This window comes from Lithobates pipiens, unplaced genomic scaffold (assembly GCF_037356315.1).
Source record: "Lithobates pipiens isolate NorthernLeopardFrog02 unplaced genomic scaffold, aLitPip1_a1.2 Scaffold_22, whole genome shotgun sequence".
NCBI classification, from domain to species: domain Eukaryota; kingdom Metazoa; phylum Chordata; class Amphibia; order Anura; family Ranidae; genus Lithobates; species Lithobates pipiens.
The window spans coordinates 343859807-343873024 of record NW_027507784.1 but is presented as its reverse complement, the minus strand read 5'-3'; the positions used below and the strand labels follow the sequence as shown (position 1 = coordinate 343873024).

At 45.0% G+C, this 13218-nt stretch overlaps 1 protein-coding gene across 1 annotated transcript in view; it reads left to right on the top strand.

Moving 5' to 3' along the window:
- The window catches only part of LOC143925105 (uncharacterized), a 171612-nt gene that overhangs the window by 140726 nt on the left and 17668 nt on the right, over positions 1–13218 (top strand). The window contains exons 4-6 of the mRNA XM_077449718.1: positions 1237–1441; positions 6552–7168; positions 10154–10299. Of these exons, the coding sequence (XP_077305844.1) occupies positions 1237–1441; positions 6552–7168; positions 10154–10299 (968 nt within the window). The remainder of the gene's footprint in view (positions 1–1236; positions 1442–6551; positions 7169–10153; positions 10300–13218) is intronic.

The window sequence follows — 13218 nt, the reverse complement described above, 5'->3', positions numbered from 1 at the left end:
GGGAGAGGCAGAGAACACTACAGTGGGGGAAGGGGACAGAGGATAGTGCTATGGCGGGGTGCAGAGAACACTACAGTGGGGGGTGATCTGAAGGGGGCAGAGGACACTGTTTTGGGATGGGGCACAGGGCACTGCTATGGGGGGGCAGGGGAGGTAGGGTAATGTGAGGGGAACAGAAGACACTGCTTTGGGGGGCACACAGGACACTGCTATGGGGGGAGGCAGAGGACACTACAGTGGGGGTAGGGTGATGTGAGGGGGACAGGGGGCATAGGACACTACTATGGGGGGAGGCAGAGGATACAATAGTGTGAGGGAGGTTATGTGAAGGGGGCAGCAGAGGACACTGCTTTGAGGGGGAGCACAGGACACTGTTATGAGGGGGCAGAAGACACTACAGTGGGGGGGGGGGGGTGATGTGAAGGACACTGCGGGGGGGGGGGCAAAGTACACTGCTTTGGGGGGGTACAGGACACTACTATGGGGGGGAGGCAGAGGATACTACAGCGTGAGGAAGGTGATGTGAAGGGGGATGGCAGAGGACACTGCTTTGAGGGGGGGGCACAGGACACTGTTATGAGGGGGCAGAAGACACTACAGTGGGGTGGGTGATGTGAAGGACACTGCTGGGGGGGGCAAAGTACACTGCTTTGGGGGGGGGGGGGGTACAGGACACTACTATGGGGGGAAGGCAGAGGATACTACAGTGTGAGGAAGATGATGTGAAGGGGGATGGCAGAGGACACTGCTTTGAGGGGGAGCACAAGACACTGTTATGGGGGGCAGAAGATACTACAGTGGGGGGTGATGTGAAGGACACTGCTGGGGGGGGCAAAGTACACTGCTTTGGGGGGGCACAGGACACTGCTGGGTGGGCACAAAGGATCAGAGGACACTACAGTATGGAGGGGGGGGGGAGTGTAGGGGGCAGGTGACACTGCTATGGGGGGGGGGGGAGCAGCCCCCTGCCCCGGATTATAGGACGATTCAAAAGCAAAGCAAGGGGAGAATTATCACTACATTTATTTTCAGGATTTTCATCATAACACAACATACCTATGGAACAAATCTAGCAGGTATGATAAATAGATAGATAGATAGATAGATAGATAGATAGATAGATAGATAGATAGATAGATAGATAGATAGATAGATAGATAGATAGACAGATAGATAGATGATGGATGGATGGACTGGCGGTGCCACTCATTATCTCTTATTATCTTTGTCATTCAGCTCTGCAGTCCCGGGTGTCGGAGGTCGAGCTCAGACATGACTCATGAAGCCGGTGACTCAGGGAAAAGCCAGCGTGGCTGCCGCCTGCGCCCGCACTTCAGTGACCCCATGCCCACGGACGCAGTGAAGAGGAAACAGCTGGAGCTGAAGATCGCAGCAGCGGCCCGGCAGCACGCACACCGGCAGAGGCAGGAGAAAGAGAACGGTACCCGCTGAGCTGTTATACTCACATTAGTGCTGAACCCCCCCCCCCTCCACCCACCAGAGGGGTCCCCTACCCTGACCCCATGGAAGGGTTAATGGAAAGCTGGCAATGTATTATACTGTATAATATGTCACAGAGAACATCCACCAACAATGGATAATGTATTGCTTTTGGAGGGACATTTAAATCATCACCAACCCTTCTCCACTCTAGTCACAAGTAAAAAAAAAATAATAATATTTTTTTAGTTTTGGGTAGAATAGGAAAGGGTTAGAACCCTTGATAGCTTTTTTTCGTTTTTTTTTTTTCTGTCTTATTGGGGAGATTTCCCATCACTTCCTGTCCTGGAAACACAAGAGAAACTGGGAGCGTTATCTCTTCAGATGTGCAGCTAAATCCACCACTCCCCTGAAGAGCAATCTGAGTTCAGATTGCTTTTCAGCGGTGATTAACAGGCAGTGAGGAGGCAACGTGACTTTTCCTCATTTCCTGTTTTATACCTCATTGTTGCCAACAAATACACCGCAACCACATGCAACGCGCGTGGTTGTGGGGCATTTGTGGCACTTTCCTATTCAGCGTCTGGTATAAATTTTGGGGGGCCAAGCCATTTGTTTTTGTTTTTTTAATTTTGGCTCTTAAACTCCATACTAGAATCCCGCTGACAGCGGTGGCCGCCCGCTTCTTAACAACCGGCAATTCTCAAAGAATCCATATTAAATGCATTCATTTGAATTCAAATAAATCTGAAAATTGGATTGGGGTTTTTTATTTTTTTATTTTTTTAAATGTAACTGGTATTTGTTTTGTTTACATTCTGCTGAACGCAGGGAATCCCGCTGGCAGCAGATGAGTCATGGTTGTTAGGCACGCAGTGGCTGCCCGCTTCTTTACAACCGTCTCTTCTTAATGCACCCGAATGGACCTTAATGAATGCCGAAGATACCAAACATATTCCAAAAACGAATCTGTTCTAGACATGTGCACTGCCAAAAAATGTGTTCGTTTTCACTTCATTAATTTTGGTGGGGTTTTTTTTTTTTCCGGGTCATTCGTTATGATCGCAATTCGAAAATTCGTAAATCCGAAAATAAGAAATAAAATCCGAAAATTCGAAAGAATGAAAATCCAAAAATTTGAAATAACTAACTATTAAATTCTAGGTATTGGAATTTCCTTTGGTTGTTAGTGAACGTAACGAATACGAATTTATCCGAATTTACAAATTTTCAGAAATAAGGAATGCCGTATGTAAACAAATATAAAAACTAAGTTTCTCAAAAAGCGGAGCTTTAACGAACCAGAAATGCTCAATCAGTAGGGAATTTTGTAAAAATACAAATTTCTTACAACATGTCAGCAAAATGTATACAGTTGACACACGTGATAGTGATAAGAATACACGTGAAAAACAATACAAAAAATGAGAAGGAAAGCCCAGATCAACTGTCGGAAAGACAGAAGAAATCCAACACGTTTCGACGAATGAGGTAGAGGTCTTCTTCAGGGTAAGTGGGCTAATATTTTCCAGATCAATACATACAATTTATAATATCAAAAGATACATTATGAACTTTGACATGCATTTGTCATTTTGTATCTATTGATATTATAGATTGTATGTATTGATCTGGAAAATGTCAGCCCACCCACCCTGAAGAAGACCTCTACCTCATCTGTCGAAACGCGTTAGTTTTCTTTTGTCTTTCCGACAGTTGATCTGGGCTTTCCTTCTTTTTTTGTATTGTTTGTTTTTCATGTGTATTCTTATAACTATCATGTGTGTCAACTGTATGCACTTTGCTGACATGTTGTAATAAATTTGTATTTTTACAAAATTCCCTACTCCTTGAACATTTCTGGTCCATTAAAGTCCCACCTTTTTCAGGAACTTAGTTTTTACATGTTGTATTAGGGATGTGGACCTGAACTAGCTCTTTGACAATCAGTTGGCAATAACTCCCTTTTTGTTATACGTATCTAAACAAATGGAACGGAACGAAGTAATACAAAATAATAATAATAATAATAAAATGTTATCCTTATTACTGTTATTTATTATTATTAATGCGTTACGCTCCATTCGTTTAGATACGGTATTCGTTATTTCGGATAATTTGCAACTTCAGGTAGATTTGTATTCATTATGTTCACTAACAGCCAAATTTGAAAGGAAATTCCAATACCTATCATTTAAGTTGGTTATTATTTCAGGATTTTAGAATTTTCGGATTTTAGAATTTTAGAATTTACGAATTTTCGAATATTCAAATTTACAAAGAAAAAAAAATATTTGTTAAACAGGTTTTCGTTAATTTGGATGTTTCTGAATTAACAAATTTGTCAAAATTCATTAAAAAACGAATTCGGAACGAAACAAACTGCACATGTCTAATCGGTTCTATTAACCAATGCTTCTGAAACGAATTCTTGAATTAATAAATACATCTGAAAACGAAAGAAAAAAAAAAAAAAAAATTCCAGCGTGCATGCAGTTTAGTTAGTGCAGGTAGTTTAAGTTGTATACATGTTTAATTTGTAATCTTCAAGCTCTGATGAAGGGGGCAGTCTTTGACCCCTGAAACGTGTTGGCTCTGGTATAAAGTTTTAGCCCCCTATGTGATCTTATACTGTATATAGGACAGGACATCAGGAGTCCTGGGCCCCGTAGAAGGGACAGTGGAGCCTTGGACGGGGGGGGGGGGTTAACAGTAGAGGTTAACAAATATGAACCAAATAGTATAGCAGCCGGGAGTGCTCATGCCAACATACAGTGCATCTGGAAAGTATTCACAGCGCTTCACTTTTTCCACATTTTGTTGTTACAGCCTTATTCCACAATAGATTAAATGCATTATATATCTTAAAATTCTACAATCCCCCATAATGACAACGTGAAAGAAGTTTTTTTAAATATTTGCAAATTAATTAAAAATAAAAGACAAAAAAATTCCCATGTACATAAGTATCACAGACTCCTCTCTTGTACATACATATCAGAGGCTCCTCCCATGTATATAAGTATCACAGGCTCCTCCCATGTACATAAGTATCACAGGCTCCTCCCATGTACATAAGTATCACAGGCTCCTCCCATGTACATAAGTATCACAGGCTCCATCCCATGTACATAAGTATCACAGGCTCCTCCCATGCACATAAGTATCACAGGCTCCTCCCATGTACATAAGTATCACAGGCTCCTCCCATGCACATAAGTATCACAGGCTCCTCCCATGTACATAAGTATCACAGGCTCCTCCCATGTACATAAGTATCACAGGCTCCTCCCATGTACATAAGTATCACAGCCTTTTCTCAATACTTTTGGTGAAGCTCCTTTGGCACCAATTACATCCTCCAGTCTTGGTGAGTATGACGCCACAAGCTCGGCACTCCTATTTTTGGGCAGTTTCTCCCATTCCTCTTTGTAGGACCTCTCAAGCTCCATCAGGTTGGATGGGGAGGGTCGGTGCACAGCCATTTTCAGATCTCTCCAGAGATATCCAATCGTGTTCAAGTCTGGGCTCTGGCTGGGCCACTCAAGGACACTCACAGAGTTGTTCTTTGTTATCTTGGCTGTGTACTTAGGGTCGTTGTTGAACCTTTTCCCCAGTCTGAGGTCCAAAGCGCTCTGGAACAGGTTTTCATCAAGGGTGTCTCTGTACATTGCTGCATTCATCTTTCCCTCGATCCTGACTAGTCTCCCAGTTCCTGCCACTGAAAAACATCCCCACAGCATGATGCTGCCACCACCATGCTTCACTGTAGGGATGGTATTGGTCAGGTGATGAGCGGTGTCTGGCTTATTCCAGACATGATGCTTGCCATTCAGGCCAAAGAGTTCAATCTTTGTTTCATCAGACCAGAGAATTTTGTTTCTCATGGTCTAAAAAGTCCTTCCGGTGCCTTTTGGCAAACTCCAGGCGGGCTGTCATGTGCCCTTTACTGAGGAGTGGCTTTCTTCTGGCCACTCTACCATACAGGCCTGATTGGTGGAGTGCTGCAGAGATGGTTGTTCTTCTGGAAGGTTCTCCTCTCTCCACAGAGAAATGCTGGAGGTCTGTCAGAGTGACCATCGGGTTCTTGGTCACCTCCTTGACTAAGCCCCTTCTCCCCTAATCGCTCAGTTTGGCCCGGCGGCCGCTCTAGGAAGACTCCTGATGGTTTCAAACTTCTTCCATGTACAGATGATGGAGCCCACGGTGCTCATTAGGACCTTCAAAACTGCAGACATTTTTCTGTACCCTTCCCCCGATCTGTGCCTCCATACAATCCTGTCTGAGGTCTACAGACAATTCCTTGGACTTCATGGCTTGGATTGTGCTCTGACATGCACTGTTACCTGTGGGACCTTCTATAGACAGGGGTGTGCCTTTCCAAATCATGTCCAATCAACTGAATTTACCACAGGTGGACTTCAGTCAAGTTGTAGAAACATCTCAAGGATGATCAGTGGAAACAGGAGGAACCTGAGCTCAATTTTGAGTGTCATGGCAAAGGCTGTGATACTTATGTACATGGGAGGAGCCTGTGGTACTTATGTACATGGGAGGAGCCTGTGATACTTATGTACATGGGAGGAGCCTGTGGTACTTATGTACATGAGAGGAGCCTGTGATACTTATGGGCATGGGAGGAGCCTGTGATACTTATGTACATGGGAGGAGCCTGTGGTACTTATGTACATGAGAGGAGCCTGTGATACTTATGGGCATGGGAGGAGCCTGTAATACTTATGTAAATGGGAGGAGTCTGTGATACTTATGAACATGTCTGTGATACTTATGTACATGGGATTTTTTTCCTTTTTTAATTTTTAATAAATTTGCAAAGCTTTCAAATGTTTTTCACATTGTCATTATGGGGAATGTTTGTAGAATTTTTAGGAAAATAATGAATTTAATCCATTTTGGAGTAAGGCTGTAACATAACAAAATGTGGAAAAAGCGAAGCACTGTGAATACTTTCTGAATGCACTGTAAGTCTTATGTCAGCCACAGTGGAAGGGTCACTCCTAGGCTAGTCTATCCTAAATTTAAAAAAAATACAGTTTTGGCTTTAGATGACAACGCACAAGTTGCTAACCTCTATGTTCTCTATGGTGCAGGGCCGATGTTGATGAAAGCCAACACCACCACTTCCTGCAGCTCCGGCAAAGAGGGGAACCACTCATCAAGACGCTCCTATCGGTCGCGCCATCGCTGGAGCAACATCAGCAGCTTGAGCACGGACAGCGGCATCGTGGGAGTCAGCGACGAGAGAGATGAGTGCGAAGGAAGCACCAGGCCAGTCAAGCCTGGGGAGGTGGAGCGGGCGGACAGCGGCATTGGGGATGCCTTATCTCGGAGGTGGAGAGCCAGAGTAGCGGAATGCAGTGCTTCTTTGGAGGCCTGGGAGGCCCACCGGCCTTGCATAGACTGCGGGGAGAGCAATTTCCCCATGGACACTGAGAGCCGGGGCAAGAGGAGAGAGACCCTGTGCATGAAATGCCTCACCCGCCGCATGGAGCGCAAGGAAGCCGTCCTAGAATTCGTCAACACGGAGACAAGTTACAGGGAGGATCTGAGGATCATTAAAGAGGAATTCTACCTCCCAATGCAGACGGCGGGATTACTGACTCAGGAGCAGCTGGTTGTCGTGTTCAGCAACATACAGGAACTCATCGACCTCAATGAGAAGTTCCTCGAGGTCCTCCAAGAAGAGATTGACCAAGCGTTTGACCAGGTAAAAGCTCAGGGACACAAAAAGTTGGGCAAATTAAAGGCAGAGAAACAAGAATGGAGATGCTCAACTTCAAAGAGTACATTTATTGGTGTCCCCCGATGTAGAGAAAATCTACCTGCTCCACATACGCGTTTCACTCTAGCAGGAGCTTAATTATAGTGTAAAAGGCATAATTGCTGGCCGTCATGTTCAGAAACCTACAAAGAACTCATTCATCTCAATGAGAAGTTCCTTGAGGTCCTCCAAGAAGAGATCAACCAAGCGTTTGACCAGGTAAAAGCTCAGGACACAGAGACATGAAAGAGTTACTATGTGAGTAAGTTCCTGTTGGAGTGAGATGCGTAAGTGGCACAGGTGGATTTTCTCTGTATGGATCGATACCCATAAATGTTCCTTTAAAGTTGAGTGGGTCCATTCTTGTTTTCCTGCCTTTGATGTTAACAGGTATGGTACCATCTTGGAGCCAGCACCCTTTGGTTGGGTGGAGCTGGCTGTGGAGAGGTTGGAATTTTTGGGCACATTAAGGTATTGCTGGGAACAGACAGCAAAAATGATGTCACTTAGGCCATGACAAGAACACTGCATTTTGTTTTTTCTAAAACCCCACATAACACATAGAAAATACCTGTTGATCCTGCCTTGTCTGTCCATTTACTTAAGCAGGGTGACAACACTTTTTAAATGGAGGCCAAATCACTGTAACGTTGTCACCCTTGTCAGCTGCTGCAGTGGATTGAACTATAGCAGTGTGTGAGGCTGTACAGAGTGGGGTGAAATTATCATAGTTGTCACTGCTCGTTACTCCTCAATCTTAGCTCTCCTTTGTCCTACCTGTCAAGCGAGAGGTGAGACGTACATTCACTGCTTGTAGCTGTACACTCACTAATTTACATTGTAGCAAAATGTTAATTCTTAGGTATTGTCACATGAAAAGATAAATATAATATTTACAAAAATCTGAGGGGTGTACTCACTTTTGTGAGATACTGTATGTGCCTAGAGTTCAGTTTGAGGAGGGTGAAAGTGGCACTTCTACCTTGCAGCACAGGGGCCCTCGTTCCAAATCCCAGCTAGGCAGTTATCTGCCTGGGGTTTGCATGCCCTGCTGTTACTTGCGTTTCCTCCGGCGTACTCCAGATTCCTCCAACATTCTAACGGCATGCTGGAATATGTTGTAGTGTGGGGAGCCCAGGATCACCAGCCAGCTGCTTGTAAAAGCAAACAGTCTTTATTGTACTCTCAAAACCAGCAAAGAAACAAAACAGTCCATACTTCTGGAGTAGTAAAAACATAGCCCAATGGCTCACCTCCAGTTATACCAGTCCCACACGAGGGTTCAGGGTTCCCACTCTCTTTGGCATATTGCAAAGGGCACAGGAGCTCAGAAAAATGATGTCTCAGTTGCCAGACAGGCACACTCTCTCATAGCTGTGAAATGTTCTACCTTACCAAAACCCGCTGACTGCTTCCTGTTCCTTTTTCTGGGCTGTCCTAAAGATGGGTTAAGGTGCTTGTAAAGGCTGAAGGTGCATTCTATGCATGAAGGTAAAAAACCTTCAGTGTCCAGCTGCCCCCTCAGGTCCCCTAATACTTACCTAAGCCCAATCCCAATCCAGTGATGTGCACTAGACCCGAGCCTCTCTTGATTTACCTGAGATGCAGCAACAGGAGCTACTGGCTCCTGCTGCTGTCAATCACAGGCAGTGAGGTGGGGGGGGGGGGGGGTCGTGGGTTGGTGCTGAGCAATGCTCTCTCTATCTTATGGACACAGAGAGCTGGCTCAGAAAGATGCACATATGAGTGCCCTCATAGCAAGAGGCCGAACTTCTAATGGGGGGCATTCTGCAAAGGGGAGGGCCCAGAGCGCGAGGGGACCCGAGAAGAGGAGGATCGGGACTGCTGTGTGCAAAACTATTACACAGAACAGGTAAGTATAAAAAAATAAAAAATTTTGTTTTTTTAGTTTTCTTAAAATTTTCCTTTACAATTGCTTTAACTCTTTTGGGACCAAAGTACCTGTAATCGGGGTTTAGGAGGCTCTTTTCCACGCAAAAGCTCTCTGAATTCCATGTCTCAAATGAGGACTGCAAGACAATACTCTCCAACCGGACATTCCCCCAGAACCCTTCAACCCGCATGGATGAGAACCCCTGAGTATTATAATGTGTTCACATCATCCCCCTTAAAGGGCCCACAACCCAAATAGTGAGGAAATATACCTCCCATCCAGAACCCATCCCTGGCGTCCTGTACAGTGTATATGACATAGGGACCTTGTCAGCAGGGACTGATATGAATGCACAGTATGTAAAGCACTACATAAATTGGTGGTGCTCAGTGCCGTGAATAAGGGGGTACCAACAGCCCTCCTGTACAGAGCCCGGGCCAGCAGGAGGGCCCAGGCAGGAGAGTGAATCGGACCTGGGCAGGGGCAGGGAGGGTGATCGGTGCTGCGGGGGGGGGCGCAATTACTGGAACTGAACCCCTGTATGGTTCCCTGTGCAGCAGCTGAAAGCTGGCTTCTTCTCCTCTCCCTCCCGTCAGCTTTCAGCTGCTGCAGAGAGGCCCCCCTCCACTGAACCGAACACCCTCCCTGTGCACCATATGTTCCCCCTGTGTGCCCTCTCTGCCCCCACAGTGATGCTGGCTTTCCTCCTCTCTATCCCACCGACAGCTACAAGCACATGGTAGGATCCTTCAGGATATGTCACATTTACCAGCCGCTTCCTTTCCTGAATGAACACAACGAGTGATCGGTGCTGATCACTCACTGTGTTCAATCATAACTGAATCATATTAGTCAGGTGTATGAAGCCCTGTGGTTTCTAACAGCAGCCCTGCTGGTGTTATATAAATGCCTTCAATAAATAAAAGTATCATCATTTGAGCTCTGCACATAAATGCTACTCTAGTTCTTTGTACAGTGATAAAACAAATTTGTTTCGCTCATTAAGTAAGCCTTGTGTTGTGTTCTCCCCTCCACAGGGTGACGATGACCTGATGACAATCTGCATCGGGGAGATCTTCTTGGACTTTGTCAACATGCTGCCGGCCTTCCAGACCTATTGCCTCCAGCAGCCGACATCAGTGGCTACGCTCAACGCCCTGGAGAAGGAGAAGGAGCTCCTAAGGTGAGGCAATGCTGGAAATCCCTTCACTGGTCATCACATCTATTCTATTCTATTGTGAAGTTCATCACTTTATAAATATTTTTTATCATTATTTTACACATTGATCATGAGGTGTATCTATGACACTTGATTTATTGACTAGGGCCGAAAAACTAACTAATCGATTAATCAACAATTAATCAATTATGAAAATAGTTGTCAACTATTTTCATAATCGATTAGTTGGTCAGCCTGCATACAGAATGCATTATTTGTTTACACATCAGGAAATACAGTGTAGCACACATATAGCTCAGTACACCATCCATACGTGTCAGTAAGTGCCTGAGAACTTGTATATGTGAATGTGTGAGGAGCAATGCCTCATGGGACATGTAGTCCTGGGCAGGAAGTGAGTGATTCTAAAGGCAGAGTTTTTTTTACCTTGCTCTAGGGGCGCTCTATACTGTACTTTGCAGCTTGCTATTGGGGAACTCTTAAGGCAGGACGAGCCAAAAGCGTCGGTGGGAGACCCTAGAAGAGGACAATCAGGGCTGCTCTGTGCAAAACGTTTACACAGAGCAGGTAAGTATGACATGTTTGTTGTTTAATCACATGCCGACCAGCCGCTGTCATTATACTGCAGCTCCTTCCCGCGAATCACCGTAGCTGTACATCGGCTCCTTTAAGAGCCATACAAGGCACGCACGCCCACTGCGCGGCGAGGGGACCGGATGCGCATGGCCGGCAGACGCTATGTCCCCCGGCCACCCGCAATCGCAGGAAAGAGAGCCAGAATGGGGATCTGTCAATGTAAAGAAACCAGATCCCCATTCTGACCGAGGAGGAGGAGAGAGAGATCTGCTTGTTCCTAGTGATCAGGAACAGCGATCTCTCTCCTCCTCCAGTCAGTCCCATCCCCCACAGTTAGAAGCACCTCCCAGGGAACACATTTAAAGAGGAGGGCCGTTTAAAAAATAAAATAAATTAAAAGTCAGCAGCTGCAAACACTGCAGCTGCTGACTAAATAAGCACACTTACCTGTCCAGGGCGCCCGCGATGTCGGCCGCCCGAGGCCGACCCGTCCCTCGGCTCTCGGGTCCCGGCGCCGCCATTCCTTCTAAGGGAAACAGGCAGTGGAGCCTTACGGCTTCACTGCCCGTTTCCTACTGCGCATGCGCGAGTCGCGCAGCGCTTTGTGAATGGGACGCGCTGTGTTCTGGAACACACAGTTCCCAGAACACACAGTTCCCAGAACACAGCGCGACCCATTACCCAGAAGACAACACGACGAGGAGAGAAGAAAGAAGATCTCCGCGGAGGAGGAAGAGGAAGATTAGGATTATGTGCCTAGCAACAGGCATTTCTGGTAAGTAAAAAAAAAAATTTTTTTCATTTTTTTTTTCATTTTTTTTTAATTTTTAATATTTTTTTTTTTTCAGGGTGGCCCTCCACTTTAACCTCTCGATCGCCCCCTAGTGTTAACCCCTTCCCTGCCAGTGACATTTACACAGTAATCAGTGAATTTTTGTAGCACTGATCACTATATAAATGTCAGTGGTCCCAAAAGTAGTGTCAAAAGTGTCCGATGTGTCCGCCGCAATGTCACAGTCCCCGCTAAAAATCGCAGATTGCCGCCATTACTAGTAAAAAATAAATAATAAAAATGCCATAAATCTATCCCCTATTTTGTAGACGCTATAACTTTTGCGCATAACAATCAATATACACTTATTGCAATTTTTTTTTTTTTTTTTACAAAAAATATGTAGAAGAATACATATTGGCCTAAACTGATGAAGAATTTTTTTTGCCATATTTATTATAGCAAAAAGTAAAAAATATTATATTTTTTTTCCAAAATTGTTGCTCTTTTTTTATTTATTGCACAAAAAATAAAAACCGCAGAGGTGATCAAATACCACCAAAAGAAAGCTCTATTTGTGGGGGAAAAAAAGGATGTCAATTTTGTTTGGGTACAGCGCCGCACGGCCGCGCAATTGTCAGTTAAAGCGATGCAGGGTCGTATTGCGAAAAAAATGGACTGGTCGTTAAGGGGGAAAATCTTCCAGTTTGTAAGTGGTTAAAAAATAATAAAAAATCACTTTAAAGCGGGAGTCCGCCGTGTTTTTTTTTTAAAAAGTCAGCAGCTACAAATACTGCAGCTGCTGACTTTTAAAATAAGGACACTTACCCGCCCAGCGCGCCCGCGATGTCGGCACACCCGAAGCCGATCTCTCGATCGTCTCTCGGGTGCTGCCGCCGCCATCTTGGGTATGGGAATCAGGAAGTGGAGCCTTGTGGCTTCATTTCCCGGTTCCCTACTTCGCATGCGCGAGTCGCGCTGCGCAATAAGGATGTTCCCCGCTGTCTCTGGGATCCGTGTGTTTCCCAGCAGACAGCAGGAGACCCGCAGGAAGTGGCGTAAATATCCGCAGATTCTGCGGATATCTATGCCGGAAGTGGGAGCAGATACCTGTACTGTACAGGTATCTGCACCCCCCTCCCCGCTGAAAGGTGCCAGTTGTGGCGTCGGAGGGGGGGGGAGGGTTCCAATGAGCGGAAGTTCCACTTTAGGGTGGAGCTCCGATCAGCATCTGAACCCAGAGAAGGTGGAGGCTGATAGACTGGAGGTAATAGAAGGCATTACAATTAAAGTCAACTTTTACCAGTATTGTGCATTATATTTAAAATGATTATATCCATGAATAAAAAAATATCTCAACTTTTAGTACTACTTTAATATAAAATATTTATATCTCCCTTCATATAGCTTCATGTCTGACAGTTAAAATGCCCGTATATCCTACTTCTGTGTGTATTTATTATTATATATACAGTATGATATAAGTAATATATTATTACTTTCACAGTATACAGTAAATGAACCTCTTATAGTAGCGATTATCTGCTATTTTTGTACAATAAAGGACTAATTTT